The following is a 20074-nucleotide window of genomic DNA, read 5'->3' as shown; positions in this document are numbered from 1 at the left end:
CGCTTCTTCCAAGAAGTACTGTGCTGGACTCCCCTTTGCTGGGTCCCGGCTGTTCGGTGAACAACTGGATGAAATTATTAAGGAAGCTACTGGCGGGAAGAGTACTTCCTTGCCACAAACTAAAACCAGGAAACCTGTCCAGGGCAGAAACCAGTCGAGGTTTCGTTCCTTTCGTTCCTCTAACTGGTCATCCTCTAAGCCCTCAGCCTCGTCCACTAACTCAGCCAAGGATCGAAAACCCAGCTGGCGCACGAAGCCGCGTCCTCAGAAAAACGGAGGAGCCGCTGCCACTAAGGCAGCCTCCTCTTGACTATCTGGTTGCGCCAGCAACGTCCTTGGTCGGTGGCAGGCTCTCCCACTTTGGCGACGTATGGTTTCAACACGTCTCCGATCAGTGGGTGCGGGATATCATCTCCCACGGCTACAGGATAGAATTTTCTTCCAGCCCGCCAAACAGATTTTTTCTGTCAACTCCCCCCTGCTCCAAAGCCGCCGCCTTCTCTCAGGCCGTGGCATCCTTGCAGGCCAACGGAGTAATTGTACCGGTTCCCGCCCGGGAACGGTTCAGAGGTTTTTACTCAAGCCTCTTCCTAGTCCCCAAGAAGGACGGTTCCTTCCGGCCCATCCTGGACCTCAAGCTTCTCAACAAGCATGTTCAGGTGTGGCACTTTCGCATGGAATCTCTGCGATCGGTCACAATGACCCAAGGAGATTTTCTAGCATCCATCGACATCAGAGATGCCTATCTGCATGTACCAATTGCGGTTTCACACCAGCGTTGGCTACGTTTTGCAATCGGAGAGGAACATTTCCAATTCGTGGCTCTCCCCTTCGGGTTAGCCACGGCCCCTCGTGTATTCACCAAGGTCATGGCAGCAGTGGTTGCGGTTCTGCACCTCCAGGGGTTGGCAGTGATTCCTTACCTGGACGACCTTCTAGTCAAGGCTTCATCCAGTGCAGACTGTCAGCGGAGTGTCTCGCTCACTCTCGCCACGCTTATTCAATTCGGGTGTCTTGTCAATCTGCCCAAGTCCACTCTGACCCCGACCGAGAGACTTACGTACCTAGGGATGCAATTCGAGACTCTGCCGGCACTTGTGAAGCTGCCCTTAGTCAAACAGCAGTCCCTCCATCTGGCGGTGCGCTCTCTGTTGAGGCCCCGCCGTCATTCCATCAGGCACCTCATGCAGGTGCTGGGTCAGATGGTGGCGTCAATGGAAGCGGTTCCCTTTGCCCAGTTCCATCTGCGTCCTCTGCAGTTGGACATTCCCTGCTTTTGGGACAAGCGGACCTCTTCCTTGCACAGGCTAGTGGCTCTGTCGCCACAGACCAGGAGCTCTCTTCAGTGGTGGCTTCGGCCCCTCTCTCTGTCTCAGGGACGCTCCTTCCTTACCCCGTCCTGGGTGATCCTCACCACGGATGCCAGTCTCTCCGGCTGGGGAGCAGTATTTCTCCACCACCGAGCACAGGGCACTTGGACTCCGTCCGAATCAGCCCTTTCGATCAATGTGCTGGAAATCAGAGCTGTGCTCCTAGCTCTCGTAGCCTTTCACCACCTGTTGGCGGGCAAGCACATTCGAGTCCAGTCGGACAACGCGACAGCAGTTGCCTACATCAATCACCAGGGCGGGACTCGCAGCCGCCTAGCAATGTTGGAAGTTCAACGTATCCTTCAGTGGACGGAGGACTCCAAGTCCACCATATCCGCAGTCCACATCCCAGGCGTAGAAAACTGGGAGGCAGATTATCTCAGCCGTCAAACCGTGGACAGCGGCGAGTGGGCCCTGCATCCGGCAGTGTTCCGGTCAATCTGCCGCAAGTGGGGCACTCCGGAAGTGGACCTAATGGCCTCCCGGCACAACAACAAGGTCCCAGTTTACGTGGCTCGCTCCCACGATCCTCAGGCCTTGGCAGCGGACGCGCTGGTTCAGGATTGGTCCCAGTTCCGTCTGGCCTACGTGTTTCCCCCTCTAGCTCTCTTGCCCAGAGTCCTGCGCAAGATCAGAATGGAGGGCCGTCGGGTCATAATCATTGCTCCAGACTGGCCCAGGCGAGCTTGGTACCCAGACCTGCTCCGTCTGTCCGTAGAGGTGCCGTGGCATCTCCCGGACCGCCCAGACCTTCTCTCTCAAGGTACGTTTTTCCACCAGAATTCTGTGGCTCTCAGGTTGACGGCGTGGCTCTTGAGTCCTGGATCTTGACGACTTCAGGCATTCCTTCTGAGGTCATCTCCACTATGACTCAGGCTCGGAAATCTTCCTCGGCCAGGATTTACCACAGGACTTGGAGAATTTTCCTGTCCTGGTGTCGCTCTTCCGGCCATGCTCCTTGGCCGTTTTCTTTGCCGACCATCCTGTCCTTTCTACAGTCCGGTCTACAGCTAGGACTATCCCTCAATTCCCTCAAGGGACAGGTCTCGGCTCTGTCAGTGTTGTTCCAGCGGCGTATCGCCCGACTGGCCCAGGTGCGCACCTTCATGCAGGGCGCATCTCACATCATTCCTCCTTACCGGCGGCCTTTGGATCCCTGGGACCTTAATCTGGTCCTCACGGCCTTACAGAAACCCCCCTTTGAGCCGCTTAGGGAGGTTTCTTTGTTTCGACTTTCACAGAAAGTGGTTTTTCTGGTGGCCATAACTTCTCTCAGGAGAGTCTCTGATTTGGCTGCGCTCTCTTCGGAGTCACCTTTTTTGGTTTTTCACCAGGACAAGGTGGTTCTCCGTCCGACTCCGGACTTTCTTCCTAAGGTGGTTTCCTCTTTCCACCTTAACCAGGACATTTCATTGCCTTCCCTTTGTCCGGCCCCTGTGCATCGCTTTGAGAAAGCGTTGCATACTTTAGATCTGGTGCGGGCGCTCCAGATCTATGTGTCACGCACCGCCGCTCTCAGGCGGTGCACCTCTCTTTTTGTGCTAACCACAGGTCAGCGCAAGGGTCTCTCGGCTTCTAAACCGACTTTGGCTCGTTGGATTAGGTCGGCCATATCCGATGCCTACCAATGTTCTCAGGTGCCTCCCCCGCCGGGGATTAAGGCGCACTCGACCAGAGCTGTCGGTGCCTCTTGGGCTTTCAGGCACCAGGCTACGGCTCAGCAGGTCTGTCAGGCTGCCACTTGGTCTAGTCTGCACACCTTTTCAAAGCACTACCAAGTGCATGCTCATGCTTCGGCAGATGCGAGCTTGGGCAGACGCATCCTTCAGGCGGCTGTCGCCCATTTGTGAAGTTAGGTTTTGCCTACTTCTCAGTTTCTGTTTATTTCCCACCCATGGACTGCTTTGGAACGTCCCATGGTCTGGGTCTCCCATAAGGAACGATAAAGAAAAAGAGAATTTTGTTTACTTACCGTAAATTCTTTTTCTTATAGTTCCGACATGGGAGACCCAGCACCCTCCCTGTTGCCTGTTGGCAGTTCTTGTTCCGTGTGTTTTCACCGGCTGTTGTTGTAGACAGAGGTACCGGTTATTCCGGTTTTTACCCTATCTCTACTTGTGGGTGGATGTCCTCCTTCAGCTTTTGCACTAAACTGGCTAGATTTCTCATCCAGGGGGTGTATATGCTCGGAGGGAGGAGCTACACTTTTAGTGTAGTACTTTGTGTGTCCTCCGGAGGCAGAAGCTATACACCATGGTCTGGGTCTCCCATGTCGGAACTATAAGAAAAAGAATTTACGGTAAGTAAACAAAATTCTCTTTGTTTTCGGGGGAGGGCTTATATTTAAAGGGAACCTGTTACCAGTTTTTCGGCCTATAAGCTGCGGACACCACCACAGGGCTCTTATATACAGTATTCTAACATGCTGTATATAAGAGCCCAGGCCGCTGTGTAGAACATAAAAAACACTTTATAATACTCACCTAATAGTCGTGCTATGGTGGAGTTGGGCCATATGGGCGTCTACGTAGTCCAGTGCCGGCGCCTTCTCTTTCGGCCATCTTCGTTCTCCTTCTGAAGCTTGTGTGCATAACGCATCCTAAGTCATACACACTTGCCACTCCCGCACAGGCGCACTACAATACTTTAATCTGCCTTGCGCAGTACCTCAATACCGTCGAGTTTGTATGACATAGGATGCATCATGCACACAGGCTTCAGAAGGAGGAAGACCAAGATGGCCAAAAGAGGAGGCGTGGGTCCCGGAGAACGGCGCCTCCCATCTGACTGTTGTGCACCGGAGTGACCTTCTAGGTGAGTATTATAAAGTCATTTTTACGTTCTACACAGCAGCCTGGGCTCTTATATACAGCATGTTAGAATGCTGTATATAAGACCCCGTCGTGGTGTCCCGGTGGTGATGATGTAGGTCGCTTCTTACATCATCCACGCAGCTTATAGGCCGAAAAACAGTTGACCGGTTCCCTTTAAGCCTTACTCTGAAAATGCTGAAAATTCCTGCTAGGGCTTAGATTTGGGGGAGGTCTTATTTTTGGAAAAACGCGGTAGTTTTCATGCTTGGAGTGGAATACTCATCAGATGAACGTTGGCTGAAATGCTGACCATATTTGTGTATGAGGACATCCTGACTTTCTCCAAGAGACGTCAGACTAGGCAGTTGGGGTTTCAACACCCAATCCTTTTGTTTCAGGGGAGGTAAGAGATCCCTGGCAGAGCCCTTCTCCACGCGTCCCGTTGAAAACACATGAGCGTCGGGTGAGATAATTGTCTGCCCCCGTGACGGTTTGGCGGACAGTTATCTCGGGAGTGCGGCCAGCCTTAATTTCTTCATCGTTCCTTATGGGAGACCCAGACCATGGGTGTATAGCTTCTGCCTCCGGAGGACACACAAAGTACTACACTCAAACGTGTAGCTCCTCCCTCCTAGCATATACACCCCCTGGTAGCCAGTCCTAGCCAGTTTCAATGCTTTGTGTTCAGGAGGTCACACACACATGCATTCTCTGATTTTTTGATTTTTGATTTTTTTTTTATTTCAAAGATTTGGAAGAAAAGCGGGTCCAGTCTGGACTCCCGGCATGTCCCTTCTCACCCCACTGTGTCGGCGGTGCTGTTAAGGTTGATTTTACAAGGCTGGAGCCTTCACATGCCGCGCTCCTTCACCATCCCCTGGGGCTCTGGCTTGAAGTGGGAGCCATCACGGTTCTCACTGCTTTGCAGGAGACCGGTCTCCATCCGCAGCCCTTTCAGGATCCTGCCGGACGGAGCGCTCACCTCCCAGGGACCTGGCACCTGCGTCTCACAAGCTAAGTACTGAGACGTTTTTACCACAGAAAGTGGTCTTTCCAGGGGTCCCTTGTACTTTATATATTGGGGAGAGTGTGTTATATGATTGTGTTAACATTTCCGGCCGGTTCTCCAGTTTTCACTGGAGAACCGCGCCGATGGTGCCTGCACGCTGGCCGCATGTTTAAATCTAGGCCCCGCCTTCGCCTGAGGCCTAGTTTCGGTTTCACTGCCCCTGCATGTCAGTCTTGCAGAGGGACAGTGCGGCTCCGCCCAGCAGCTGTTCAGCACAGGGAACGGACACTCCTCACTGAGGAAAGATTCCCTCCCCTGTATACCTCATTTGCCCGCTCTCAGAGTAGGCCCCGCCCCCTCTCCTCGCTCCGGTCGCCATTTTCTCAGCGTTCTCAATGTCTGCATAGGCACAGAGATACCACATTGTGACAAATGGGGGCCTGGGCTGGGGGACTGGAGGGCACAGAAATGTAGGTTAAACGGTCTGGCAAGCCACAACCTCCGGTTGTGCAGCTGCTTATATTCTCTGTGTATATACTCTGCTGGGGGTCATTCTGGACAGAGCCCCCACTTCTGCAGCATGTCTCACATCAGAGCAAGGCTGCAAGGCTGTTCTTAATATGCACTGCATGTAGACTCGTACTGCCTGTATCGAGCACATAAACACAGTGGTCCCTCAGCCTGGAGGCTCATCAGTGGTCCCTCCAGCTGCTCCGGCTCCGGTGGTGCTGAGCATGCATTAGCCCCCTTCTCAGGGCGCTTCTGCTGCTACGGCTCGCTCAGCAAAGCTCACAAGAGGACTCTTCATCTGGTCTCAGACCCCGTCCTCCTAAAATGGAGACGCAGGGTCCCCTGTCCTTCCCCGTTCCGCAGCTCTGATTCACGAGCTGACTCACTGGACGAGGAGGATGTCTTTACTAGGGGCTCGGACGCTACTTCATGTACCATTGATCTGTCCGAAGGTGATGCAGATGCTAATGATTTGATTGCGTCCATTATATTTGTACTGGACCTCAATCCGCCTGTATCAGGGGAGCATCCCCCTCTGGCAGAAAGGCATCAGTATACCTTAAAGAGAACAAGGAGTGTGTTCCTTAACCACTCCAGTTTTCAGCCCACTGTGACCAAGCCCAGAGCCTGTCCTGACAGACGCTCCCAAAGCGTGGTTCTTATGACTGTTTCCCCCTTCCACCAGAGGTGGTCAAGGAGTGAGCTCATTCACCAATGGTGGTCCCTCCGGTGTCTAGACTTTCAGCCCGGATAGTTGTATCAGTGGCTGACGGCACCTCTCTAAGGATCCCACTGTACATTAATTCTGTACTGGACCTCAATCCGCCAGTATCAGAGGAGCAACCCTCTCTGGCAAAAAGGCACCAGTTTACCTTGCCTAAGAGAACAAGGAGTGTGTTCCTTAACCACTCCAGTTTTCAGGCCACTGTGACCAGGCCCAGGGTCTGCTCTGACAAACGCTTCCCAAAGCGTGGTTCTGATGACAGTTTTCCCTTTCCACCAGTGGTGGTCAAGGAGTGGGCTCATTCACCAAAGGTGGTCCCTCCGGTGTTTAGACTCTCAGCCCGGACCGTTGTATCAGTGGCTGATGGCTCCTCACTTAAGGTTTTGCTGTCCGCCAGGTTGTCCTTCTGGCCAAATCTGTATGGAGGCGGCAGGGGCCTCGTTCTCCTCAGCTTTTGCAGCAGTGCGGGCTTTCAAAGCCATCTCTACTTCTCTAGAGGAGATGCATTCCCTCACAGGGACTTTATGCCCGAAATGGTTGCCTTAACTTCCAGACTTCAGTCTTTTCATCCTATGTCATGTCTGCCATGCTGGAGACTCTCACCGCACTGCGGTGGCCTCGGCTAATTTCCTCGCTATCCGCAGGCTCCTGTGGCTTCGGAAGTGGAAGGCAGATGCTTCTAAAGAAGTTCCTTGCTGGGCTCCCTTTTGTTGGGACCAGACTATTCGGGAACAACTGGATGAAATTATTAAGGAAGCTCTTGGCGGGAAGAGTTCTTCCATGCCACAAACCTGTCCAGGGCAGGAATCAGTCGAGGTTTCGTTCTTTTCGTTCCTCCATCTGATCGTTCTCCAAGCCCTCGGCCTCGTCCACTAGCTCAGCCAAGGATCGTAAACCCAAATGGCGCACGAAGCCGCGTCCTCAGTAGACCACAGGAGATGCTGCCACTAAGTCAGCCTCCTCCTGGCTATCTGGCCACGCCAGCAACGTCCTTGGTCGGTGGCAGGCTCTCCCACTTTGGCGACGTAGGGTTTTAACACGTCTCCGATCAGTGGGTGCGGGATACCATCTCCCACGGCTACAGGATAGAATTCTATCCAGCCTGCCAAACAGATTTTTTCTGTCAACTCCCCCCTGCTCCAAGGCCGCCGCCTTCTCACAGGCAGTGGCATTCTTGCAGGCCAATGGAGTAATTGTACCGGTTCCCGACTGGGAACGGTTCTGAGATTTCTGCTTAAATCTATTCCTAGTCCCCGAAGAGGGCGGTGCCTTCCGACCTGGATCTCAAGCTTCTCAAGCATGTTCAGGTGCGGCATTTTCGCATGGAGTCTCTGCGATCAATCAATGACCCAAGGAGATTCCCTAGCATCCATCGACATCAGAGATGCCTATCTGCATGTGCCAATCGCAGTTTCACACCAGCGTTGGCTACGTTTTGTAATCGGAGTGGTCCAATTCGTGGCTCTTCCCTTGGGGTTAGCCACGGCCCCTCGAGTATTCTCAAGGTCGGGGCAGCTGTGATTGCGGTCCTGCACCTCTAGGGGTTGGCAGTGATCCTTTTGCCCTGGACGGCCTTCTAGTCTGGGCTTCATCCAGTGCAGACTGTTAGCGGAGTGCCTCGCTCACTCTCGCCACTCTAACCAATTCGGGTGGCTTGTCATTCTGTCCAAGTCCACTCTGACTTCGACCCAGAAGTTCACGTACCCAGGGACGCAATTCAAGACTCTGTCGGCACTTGTGAAGCTGCCCTTAGTCAAACAGCAGTCCCTCCGCTGGCGGTCGACGTTGTTCCATCAGGCACCTAATACAGGTGCTGGATCAGATGGTGGCGTCAATGGAAGCGATTCCCTTGCCCAGTTCCATCTGCGCCCTCTGCGGCTGGATATTTTCCGCTGTTGGAACAAGCGGACTTCCTCCTTCCACGGGGTGGTGGCTTCGCCACAGACCAGGGGCTCGTTTCAGTGGTGGCTTCGGCACCTCTGTCTCAGGGACGCTCCTTCCTGGCCCCGTCCCGGGTGATCCTCACCAGGATGCTAGTCTATCCGGCTGGGGAGCAGTATATCTCCACCATGGAGCGCAGGGCACTTGGACTCTGTCCGAATCAGCCCTCTGGATCAATGTGCTGGAAATCAGAGCTGTGTTTCTAGCTCTCTAAGCCTTTCACCATCTGTTGGCGGCCAGGCACATTTGAGTCCAGTCAGACAACGCGACAGCGTTTGCCTACATCAACCTCCAGGGCGGGACACTCAGCCGCCTGGCAATGTTGGAGGTTCAACACATTCTTCAGTGGACGGAGGACTCCTAGTCCACCATATCCGCAGCCCACATCCCAGACGTGGAAAACTGTGAGGCAGATTATCTCAGCCGTCAAACCGTGGCTCCACGATCCTCAGGCTTTTGCGGCAGACGCACTGGTTCAAGTTGGTCCCAGCTTCGTCTGTCTTACGTGTTTCACCCTCTAGCTCTTGCCCAGAGTCCTGCGCAAGATCAGAAAGGAGGGCCGTCGGGTCATTCTCATTACTCCAGACTGACCCAGGCAAGCTTGGTACCCTGACCTGCTCCATCTGTCCGTAGAGGTGTCATGGCATCTCCCGGACTGTCCAGACCTTCTCTCACGAGGTCCGTCTTTCCGCCAGAATCCTGAGGCTCTCAGATTGACGGCGTGGCTTTTGAGTCTTGGATCTTGACGACTTCTGGTATCCCTCCTGAAGTCATCTCCACTATGACTCGAGCTCGGAAGTATCCTTTAGCCTTTTGGCCTTGCCGACCCTCCTGTCCCTTCTACAGTCCGGTCTGCAGCTAGGACTATCCCTCAATTCCCTTAAGGGACAGGTCTCGGCTCTGTCAGTGTTGTGCCAGCGGCGTATCGCCCGGCTGGCTCAGGTGCGCTCCTTCATGCAGGGCGCATCTCACATCATTCCGCCTTACCGGCGGCCTTTGGAGCCCTGGGACCTTAATCCGGTTCTCACGGCTTCCGGAAACCCCCCTTTGAGCCTCTTAGGGAGGTCTCTTTGTTTCGTCTTTCACAGAAAGTGGTCTTTCTAGTGGCCATAATTTCCCTCAAGAGAGTCTCTGTTTTGGCTGCACTCTCTTCGGAGTCACCCCCTTTTTCTTCAGCGCTCTATTGGGAGACCCAGACGATTGGGTGTATAGCACTGCCTCCGGAGGCCACACAAAGCAATTACACTAAAAAGTGTAAGGCCCCTCCCCTTCTGGCTATACACCCCCAGTGGGATCACTGGCTCACCAGTTTTCTGCTTTGTGCGAAGGAGGTCAGACATCCACGCATAGCTCCACTGTTTGTAGTCAGCAGTAGCTGCTGGCTATATCGGATGGAAGAAAAGAGGGCCCATATGGGGCCCCCAGCATGCTCCCTTCTCACCCGTGGTGGTGCTTGTAAGGTTGAGGTACCTATTGCTGGTACGGAGGCTGGAGCCCACATGCTGTTTTCCTTCCACATCCCCTGGAGGGCTCTGTGGAAGTGGGATCTTACCGGCCTCCAAGCCCTGAGGCCGGGCTCCATCCACAGACCCAGAGAACCTGCTGGATTTGGAGCGGGAGTGCCGTTCAGGGACAAGGCCCTGCAACTTTCAGGTACTCTGTGTCCCCGGCAGGCACGGACACTCTCAAGGCTTGCTGAGCGTTATAGTGCGCCGGGGACAGTAGCGCTGTGCGCTGGGGTTAGGTCACTGCAGCTTTGCTGAGTGACGTTATATGTTGGGAACTACTGCGCCGACCGCTACTGGAGCGGCGGCGCAGCTGCGACTTGTGGTGCGCCGGGGACTTTGCGCCGACCGCGCTTTTACGGCGGCGGCGCTTCTAACTTTAGCCCCCGGCTTCTGCGGCCTAGCGCCGCTTCGTTCCCGCCCCCACCCTGTCAATCAGGGTAGGGGAGAGACGCTGCTCAATTGGCAGCGCCGAGGGCTGGAGCTTATTTACATGCTCCAGCCCTCTCACTAGGCACAGTGGGAAGCAGGCTTCCCGCTCTTCGTCTGTATACGCCCAGGGCCCGCCCCCCCTCTCCACAAGGACGCCGGCAGCCATTACACATGCGGTCTGGCTGGGGAGAGGCAGCAGGCTCTGGGAGACCCAGACTAAAGGGAATTCGGCGACCACACACCCGCTCCTAAGCGGGCGGTAAGCTGCACTTTAGTGCTGGCCCCACTAGTGCCTCAGTGTTATATTAGTGTACTTTTTTCTTAGTACCATATATATATATAGTTGCACTGTAAGGTCGCTTCTTGGCTGGACACCCTGTACTGCTCTGAGGAGGCAGCAACATGTCATCCGCAAAACGCAAGGGTGCCAAGGCACAGGCTGTGTACACTGTTTGTACTGCATGTGGGGCTGATCTACCGGCAGGCTCCAAAGACCCACATTGTATGCAATGTTCAGTCCCAGTGGCACTTCGTCAGCCAGAGCCTAATGTGGTGGTAGCCCAGGCAGAGACGCCTGTGAACCCTGCCCCGGTGACGGGGACAGACTTTGCAGTTTTTGCTGATAAAATGTCTGTGACTATGTCAAAAATCTTGGAGACCTTGCAGGCCAGGCCAGTTACTCAGACCATGGACACTGCTGTGTCTCTGCTCTCCGGTCCCCCTCAGTTGGAACTAATCCGTACTTCAAGGGGGTCTCAAGCATCACAGGCTGAAGTCTCTGACTCAGATGACAGTCCCAGGCAGCCTAAGCGAGCTCGCTGGGAAAGACCCTCCACGTCATCACACTGCTCAGGGTCTCAGCGAGAAGAGTCTCTCTGTGATGAGACTGAGGACGGTGATCAGGATTCTAATCCTGAGGCTCCTTTCAATCTGGATGCCCCTGATGGTGACGCCATGGTTAATGACCTTATATCGGCAATTAATAGACTGTTGGATATTTCTCCCCCAGCCCCTTCTGCAGAGGAGGCAGCTGCACAGCAGGAGAAGTTCCATTTCCTGTATCCCAAGCGTAAATTAAGTGCTTTTTTGGACCACTCTGACTTCAGAGAATCGATCCAGAAACACGACGCTCATCCAGACAAGCGTTTCTCTAAACGTTCTAAGGATACCCGTTATCCTTTTCCCTCTGAGGTGGCCAAACGCTGGACCCAGTGTCCAAAGGTGGATCCCCCAATTTCCAAGCTTGCGGCTAGATCCATAGTCGCAGTAGAGGATGGCGCTTCACTTAAGGATGCCAACGACAGACAGATGGACCTTTGGTTGAAATCTGTCTATGAAGCTATCGGCGCGTCGTTTGCTCCAGCATTCGCGGCCGTGTGGGCACTCCAAGCTATTTCAGCTGGTTTAGCACAGGTGGATGCTTTCATACATCCAGCAGTGCCGCAGGTGGCGTCCCTAACTTCGCAAATGTCTGCGTTTGCGACCTATGCTATCAATGCTGTCTTAGAATCTACGAGCCGTACCGCTATGGCGTCCGCCAATTCTGTGGTTTTGCGCAGAGCCTTGTGGTTAAAGGACTGGAAAGCAGATGCTGGTTCCAAAAAATGCTTAACCAGCTTGCCATTATCTAGAGACAGACTGTTTGGTGAGCCATTGGCTGAAATCATAAAACAGTCCAAGGGTAAGGACTCTTCCTTACCACAGCCCAGAGCAAGTAAACCTCAACAGAAAAGGTGGCAGTCGAGGTTTCGGTCCTTTCGAGGCTCGGGCAAGGCCCAATTCTCCTTGTCCAAAAGGACTCAGAAAGAACAAGGGAGCTCAGATTCCTGGCGGGCTCACTCACGCCCCAGGAAAGCAAATGGAGGAACCGCTTCCAAAGCGGCTACCTCATGACTTTCGGCCTCCTCCCTCCGCATCCTCGGTCGGTGGCAGGCTCTCCCGCTTTTGCGACATTTGGCTGTCACAGGTCAAGGACCGGTGGGTAACAGACATTTTGTCTCGCGGGTACAGAATCGAGTTCAGTTCTCGACCTCCACTTCGGTTCTTCAGAACCTCCCCACACCCCAACCGAGCAGATGCCCTGCTGCAGGCGGTGGACTCTAAGAGCAGAAGGAGTCGTGATCCCTGTCCCCCCTCAGGAACGGGGGCGAGGATTTTACTCCAATCTCTTTGTGGTTCCAAAAAAGGACGGCTCCTTCCGTCCTGTTCTGGACCTAAAACTGCTCAACAAGCATGTGAACGCCAGGCGGTTCCGGATGGAATCCCTCCGCTCAGTCATTGCCTCAATGTCTCAAGGAGATTTCATAGCATCAATAGACATCAAAGATGCTTATCTCCACGTGCCGATTGCTACAGAGCACCAACGCTTTCTACGCTTCGTGATAGGAGACGACCATCTTCAGTTCGTAGCTCTGCCATTTGGTCTGGCGACAGCCCCTCGGGTGTTCACCAAGGTCATGGCGGCAGTGGTAGCAGTCTTGCACTCTCACGGACACTCTGTGATCCCTTACTTGGACGATCTACTGGTCAAGGCACCCTCTCAAGAGGCATGCCAACTCAGCCTGAATGTTGCACTGGAGACTCTCCAGGCGTTCGGGTGGATCATCAACTTCCCAAAGTCAAATCTGTCACCGACCCAATCACTAACGTATCTTGGCATGGAGTTTCATACTCTCTCAGCGATAGTGAAGCTTCCGCTGGCCAAGCAGCGGTCTCTGCAGACTGGGGTGCAGGCTCTCCTTCAAAGTCAGTCGCACTCCTTAAGACGCCTCATGCACTTCCTCGGGAAGATGGTGGCGGCAATAGAGGCGGTTCCGTTTGCGCAGTTTCATCTGCGTCCACTTCAATGGGACATTCTCCGCCAATGGGACGGGAAGTCAACATCCCTGGACAGGAAAGTCTCCCTTTCCCAGACGGCCAAAGACTCCCTGCAGTGGTGGCTTCTTCCCACCTCATTATCACAGGGAAGATCATTCCTGCCCCCATCCTGGGCAGTGGTCACGACAGACGCGAGTCTGTCAGGGTGGGGAGCAGTGTTTCTCCACCACAGGGCTCAGGGTACGTGGACTCAGCAGGAGTCCACCCTTCAGATCAATGTTCTGGAAATCAGAGCAGTGTATCTTGCCCTACTAGCCTTCCAGCAGTGGCTGGAAGGAAGGCAGATCCGAATTCAGTCGGACAACTCCACAGCGGTGGCATACATCAACCACCAGGGAGGGACACGCAGTCGGCAAGCCTTCCAGGAAGTCCGGCGGATTCTGATGTGGGTGGAAGCCACAGCCTCCACCATATCCGCAGTTCACATCCCCGGCGTAGAAAACTGGGAAGCAGACTTCCTCAGTCGCCAGGGCATGGACGCAGGGGAACGGTCCCTTCACCCAGACGTGTTTCAGGAAATCTGTCGCCGCTGGGGGGTGCCGGACGTCGACCTAATGGCGTCACGGCACAACAACAAGGTCCCAACCTTCATGGCACGGTCTCGCGATCAAAGAGCACTGGCGGCAGACGCCCTAGTGCAAGATTGGTCACAGTTCCGGCTCCCTTATGTGTTTCCACCTCTAGCACTCTTGCCCAGAGTGCTACGCAAGATCAGATCCGATTGCAGCCGCGTCATACTTGTCGCCCCAGACTGGCCGAGGAGGGCGTGGTATCCGGATCTGTGGCAGCTCACGGTCGGCCAACCGTGGGCACTCCCAGACCGACCAGACTTACTGTCCCAAGGGCCGTTTTTCCATCGGAATTCTGCGGCCCTGAACCTGACTGTGTGGCCATTGAGTCCTGGATCCTAGCGTCTTCAGGATTGTCCCAAGGGGTCGTTGTCACCATGAGACAGGCTAGGAAGCCCACGTCCGCTAAGATCTACCACAGAACGTGGAGGATATTCTTATCCTGGTCCTCTGCTCAGGGAGTGTCTCCCTGGCCATTTGCATTGCCTACCTTTTCTTTCTTTCCTGCAATCTGGGTTAGAAAAAGGTTTGTCGCTCAGCTCCCTTAAAGGTCAGGTCTCGGCGCTATCCGTCTTTTTTCAGAGGCGTTTGGCACGCCTTCCTAAGGTGCGCACGTTCCTACAGGGGGTTTGCCATATCGTACCCCCGTACAAGCGGCCGTTAGATCCATGGGATCTGAACAGGGTACTAGTTGCCCTCCAGAAGCCGCCCTTCGAGCCTCTGAGGGAGGTTTCACTTTCTAGACTATCACAGAAAGTGGCTTTTCTGGTAGCGATCACATCTCTTCGGAGAGTGTCTGAGCTGGCAGCACTATCATCCAAGGCTCCCTTCCTGGTCTTCCACCAGGACAAGGTTGTGCTGCGCCCCATTCAGGAGTTTCTCCCGAAGGTGGTATCCTCTTTTCATCTTAATCAGGATATCTCTTTGCCTTCGTTTTGTCCTCATGCAGTTCATCGGTATGAGAAAGATTTACATTTGTTAGATCTGGTGAGAGCACTCAGAATCTACATCTCCCGCACGGCGCCCTTGCGCCGTTCGGATGCACTCTTTGTCCTTGTCGCTGGTCAGCGCAAAGGGTCGCAGGCTTCTAAGGCCACCCTGGCTCGATGGATCAAAGAACCAATTCTTGAAGCCTACCGTTCTGCTGGGCTTCCGGTTCCATCAGGGCTGAAGGCCCATTCTACCAGAGCCGTGGGTGCATCCTGGGCATTACGACACCAGGCTACGGCTCAACAGGTGTGCCAGGCAGCTACCTGGTCGAGTTTGCACACTTTCACCAAACATTATCAGGTGCATACCTATGCTTCGGCGGACGCCAGCCTAGGTAGAAGAGTCCTGCAGGCGGCAGTTACCTCCCCATAGGGGAGGGCTGTCTTGCAGCTCTAACATGAGGTATTTCTTTACCCACCCAGGGACAGCTTTTGGACGTCCCAATCGTCTGGGTCTCCCAATAGAGCGCTGAAGAAGAAGGGAATTTTGTTACTTACCGTAAATTCCTTTTCTTCTAGCTCTTATTGGGAGACCCAGCACCCGCCCTGTTGTCCTTCGGGATTTTTGGTTTGTTTGCGGGTACACATGTTGTTCATGTTGAACGGTTTTCAGTTCTCCGAGGTTACTCGGAGAGGATTTGTTTAAACCAGTTATTGGCTTTCCTCCTTCTTGCTTTTGCACTAAAACTGGTGAGCCAGTGATCCCACTGGGGGTGTATAGCCAGAAGGGGTGGGGCCTTACACTTTTTAGTGTAATTGCTTTGTGTGGCCTCCGGAGGCAGTGCTATACACCCAATCGTCTGGGTCTCCCAATAAGAGCTAGAAGAAAAGGAATTTACGGTAAGTAACAAAATTCCCTTCTTTGGTTTTTCATCAAGACAAGGTGGTTCTCCGTCCAACTCCAGACTTTCTCCCTAAGGTGGTTGCTGCTTCCACCTTAACCGGGGCATTTTCCCTGCCTTCCTTTTGTCCGGCTCCTGTTCATCGCTTAGGCGGTGCACCTCTCTTTTGTGCTGACCACTGGTCAGCGTAAGGGCCTCTCGGCATCTAAGCCGACCCTGGCTCGTTGGATTAGGTCGGCCATTTCCGATACCTACCAGTGTACTCAAGTGCCTCCCCCGCCGGGGATCAAGGCACACTTGACCAGAGCTGTCGGTGCCTCTTAGGCTTTCAGGCCCAGGCTACGGCTCAGCAGGTCTGTCAGACTGCCACTTGGATTAGTCTGCATACCTTTTCGAAGCACTACCAAGTGCATGCTCATGCTTCGGCAGATGCGAGCTTGGGCAGACGCATCCTTCAGGCGGCTGTCGCCCATTTGTGAAGTTAGGTTTCGCCTACTTCTCAGTTTTTCTGTTTATTCCCACCCATGGACTGCTTTGGAACGTCCCATGGTCTGGGTCTCCCATAAGGAACGATGAAGAAAAAGAGAATTTTGTTACTTACCGTAAATTCTTTTTCTTATAGTTCCGACATGGGAGACCCAGCACTCTCCCTATTGCCTATTGGCAGGTTTCTTGTTCCGTGTGTTTTCACCGGCTGTTGTTGTTGTAGACAGATGTTCCGGTTGTTCCGGGTTTTGCTCTGTCTCTACTTGTGGGTGGATGTCCTCCTTCAGCTTTTGCACTAAACTGGCTAGGACTGGCTACCAGGGGGTGTATATGCTAGGAGGGAGGAGCTACACGTTTGAGTGTAGTACTTTGTGTGTCCTCCGGAGGCAGAAGCTATACACCCATGGTCTGGGTCTCCCATGTCGGAACTATAAGAAAAAGAATTTACGGTAAGTAACAAAATTCTCTTTTTTTCTGCTGACCCTATTCTAAGCAGCTCAGTCTTAGTTTATTCATATTTATCTACCTTACTTGACTTTTGTAAATTGTTGCAGGGGAAACTATCGAAAGAAAAGGGCCAAGTCTCATCGAATGCTGCCGGTCCGCCATCTGACAGTCCAGATGAACAGTTTGCCATCCCTGCAAGTGAGTCGAAGACAACGGATAAGGAGAATACAGAGGCGGTCAGTCACATTCTACAAGCTAGCCAGCCGCCGGCCCAGAGCGAGGAGTGGGAAGAGGTGATCATCTCAGAGTCTCATTTTGTAGCAGAAGATAATGATGAGGCACAAGGGTCGGGGCAGGCAGAGAGCGCGCCCACACCGGAGCATGATACCACCAGGACTGAGAAACCACCTACAGCGGGGCGGACTAAAGCACCACCACAAGCCTCTTCTTCAAAGTGAGTTGTTTTTTTCTTCAAAATTAGCCATCACTGAGGACATTGCTTGTTCTATCACTATGCATAAGTAACCACAGCCATATTTAGCAGTTATGTGGTGATTACAGAGCCCCCCAGGCTTCATAAACATACATAGACCCTGCTAACGCCTCCTGATTCCCTCTTATTTTCGTAGCTCAACCTGAAATTACTGCAGTCCCTGATTTACGACTGCAACGGAAAATCTAGAAAGTTATGATATTTATTTTAATGGTTTCAGACAACCTCTTTTCCCCAGCTGCTTTCCTCACCCTCCCCACCCTCCCCAGGTCCTGCACTGAGTCCCCACCGCTGCTTCCGGGGAGTACTATTGTCTGCAGCACTGGCGCCACCTCTGCCAATCCGTGAGAAGATTGTGCTATCAACTCCATCAGAGCCAGTGGGCGCTGTCAAAGTGATGACACTGCAGACAATCGCAGTGGTGGAGACTCTGCTGGACCTGGGGAGGGTGAGTTAAGCAGGTTTTTTTTTGTTTTTTTGGGTTTTTTTTTTAAACAAACTGCACCCAGGGGAGAGGGGTTTTCCAAGACTGGAATATTCCCTGTAACACTATATGTTTGGGTTTAAATATTCTTGTATTAATTTATTTTTATCACTTTGCTTTCTGTAGGACGCATCCTTCTTCTTCGTCAGCCCAGAAAGCAGAAACAAAATGTGCACCTAAACCACTGGCCGCTGCTTCCAAGCCTATAAGAGCGATACTCCCAGCCCCGGCCAACGCAAACAGAGGAAGCAACATAGAGTGTGCGGGCAACACATTGACCATGATAAAATCTGGTAATGAGCAGCCAAAGTCTCTTGCCTTACATTATATTATCATAGAGCATTTAAAGGGATTTTCCATAGAATGAGCAAATCGGTGTGCTCAACCACAATCATCCCATGCCTCCCTAGCTGATTGCTCTACAGATCAGCAAATCAAAAGAAGATCTGCAGAGGGAAAGAGCTTATTCTCAGGTCTCTTGTCCAGCAGCCAAAGATTATCATCATGGCCAATGGACCAGGTCCTGTGAATTGACTTGCACCACCGCTCGACTTACTACCATCGGCATTATACTGTCAGGCACAGGAACTTGTGGCAGTCTGTATGCAGGGAATAAGGCTTATGCACACAGCATCAATAGCTCTACAATCAGCAATGGACAGGAGAGCACTGACAACTTGGAGCTACTATTAAAGGGAAGCTGTCACCAGGATTTTCCCCTATAAGCTGCAGCCACCACCAGTGAGCCCTTATGTACAGTATTCTAGAATACTGTATATATATAAGAGCCCAGGCTCATCTGTGGTCCATTCCTATGGGTGTTGCTAATCTTGATCTGGCACCGCCTCTCTTCTTGGGATCGCCATCCTCCTTCCTAGCTTCTTGTGGATCACGCTTCCTACACCACCCACACAGTGTCTGCCATTGTGCTCCTGCGCGCTTCTCTCTATAGTGCCAAGGGCAGAGCAAAGTATGTTTGTGCGCATGCGCGGGCAGTCTTTGACCTTTCTCTGCGCCTGCACATTACAGTACTTTGCTCTGCCTTCGTGTGGATGACATAGGACATGACACCCATGCAGATCAGGGAAGGAAGACGGCGATCACAAAAAAAGCGGAGGCGCCAGATCAAGACCAGCGACGCTCATCAGATCGGACCATCCCATAGAGCTGGTTTTTTTATGTTCTACAGTGCAGCCTGGGCTCTTATATACAGTATTCTAGAATTCTGTATATAAGGGCTCACTGGTGATGGCCGCAGATTATATGGGAAGACCATAGTAACAGGTTCCCTTTTTAATAATAATTTTCTTAAAAAAAAGTGGAAAAGACAATGAAGAAAGTAAAAACCTTTTCATTGATCTCCCAGATACCCACAACCTTATCTCATCCACCGGGCTAAAGGCCAACACATTGAAGCAGCTCGGTCAAGTGGTTTTACAGCAGCCGGGGACTCCGGACATCACGGTAAATATATCTATACCATATATGTGTTATTTGTTTAAACACGCAGGGATGTCATATTGCATGATGTTGGGGACACAGTCTGATCACTGTTTCAGTCCCTTATCGGAGACACTTTACACAGCACATTGTAATTGAGAAATATGCAAAGTGAACCATACTACCTATTCATGCCGCCCGAACCTTAAAGGGAACCTGTCACCACTTTTCTTTATCGTTCCTTTGGGAGACCCAGACCATGGGTATTTAGCTTCTGCCTCCGGAGGACACACAAAGTACTACACTTAAAGGTGTAGCTCCTCCCTCTGAGCTTATACACCCCCTGATGAGCAGACTCAGCCAGTTTTATCGCTTTGTGTTCAGGAGGCATACATCCACACATGCATTCTCATATGATTATTCCTTTTGGAACGAGATTGAAGAGTGGGGTCCACGTCTGGACCCCCGGCATGTCCCTTCTCACCCCACTGTGTCGGCGGTGTTGTAAGGTTGATTCCTAGGCTGGAGCCTTACATGCCGTGCTCCTTCACCATCCCTCCTGGGCTCTGGCTTGAAGTGGGAGCCAGCACGGTCTCCATGCTTGGCAGGAGACCGGTCTCCATCCGCAGCCCTTCAGGACCCTGCTGGACCGGAGCACTCATCCCCAGGGACATGGCCCTGCATCTCAGCAAGCTAAGTACCTGAGACGTTTAGTTTCCCGGGTCCCTGTACTTTATAGTTGTGGGAGAGTGTGCTGATTGTGTTTTCTGACATTTCCGGCGGGTTCTCTAGCTGTCGCCTGAGAACAGCGCCGATGGTGCCTGCGCGCCAGCCGCGCCGCTCAAATTTAGGCACCGGCTTCGCCGGAGGCCTAGTTTCGGTTTCACTGACCTCGCCTGTCTCTCATGCAGAGGGACAGGCTTGGCTCCGCCCGGCGGCCGTTCTGCACATGGGAGGGACACTCCCCTCTGCAGTGTGTGTCCCCTCCCCTGTAGGTCTCTATGGCCCTCCAGTTCCCGCTCCTCAAGCAAGTCCCGCCCCCTCTCTTCGCTCCGGCGGCCATTTTTTCAGCGTTCTCTCTGCGATCAGTCATTGCAGCGCTGGTCTGCAGCATCTCTGCTGAGGTGCTGTACTTGGGGGTCC

At 53.0% G+C, this 20074-nt stretch overlaps 1 protein-coding gene across 2 annotated transcripts in view; it reads left to right on the top strand.

Annotated features, from left to right (window-relative positions):
- The window catches only part of HMGXB3 (HMG-box containing 3), a 230694-nt gene that overhangs the window by 69438 nt on the left and 141182 nt on the right, over positions 1-20074 (top strand). For both annotated transcript variants that reach the window (XM_075344369.1, XM_075344368.1), the window contains exons 7-9: positions 16622-16968; positions 17618-17784; positions 18858-18955. In XM_075344369.1, the coding sequence (XP_075200484.1) occupies positions 16622-16968; positions 17618-17784; positions 18858-18955 (612 nt within the window). The remainder of the gene's footprint in view (positions 1-16621; positions 16969-17617; positions 17785-18857; positions 18956-20074) is intronic.

This window comes from Anomaloglossus baeobatrachus, chromosome 4 (assembly GCF_048569485.1).
Source record: "Anomaloglossus baeobatrachus isolate aAnoBae1 chromosome 4, aAnoBae1.hap1, whole genome shotgun sequence".
Taxonomy (NCBI): Eukaryota; Metazoa; Chordata; class Amphibia; order Anura; family Aromobatidae; genus Anomaloglossus; species Anomaloglossus baeobatrachus.
The sequence above is the reverse complement of the archived record's forward strand: the minus strand, read 5'-3'. Positions and strand labels throughout refer to the sequence as shown.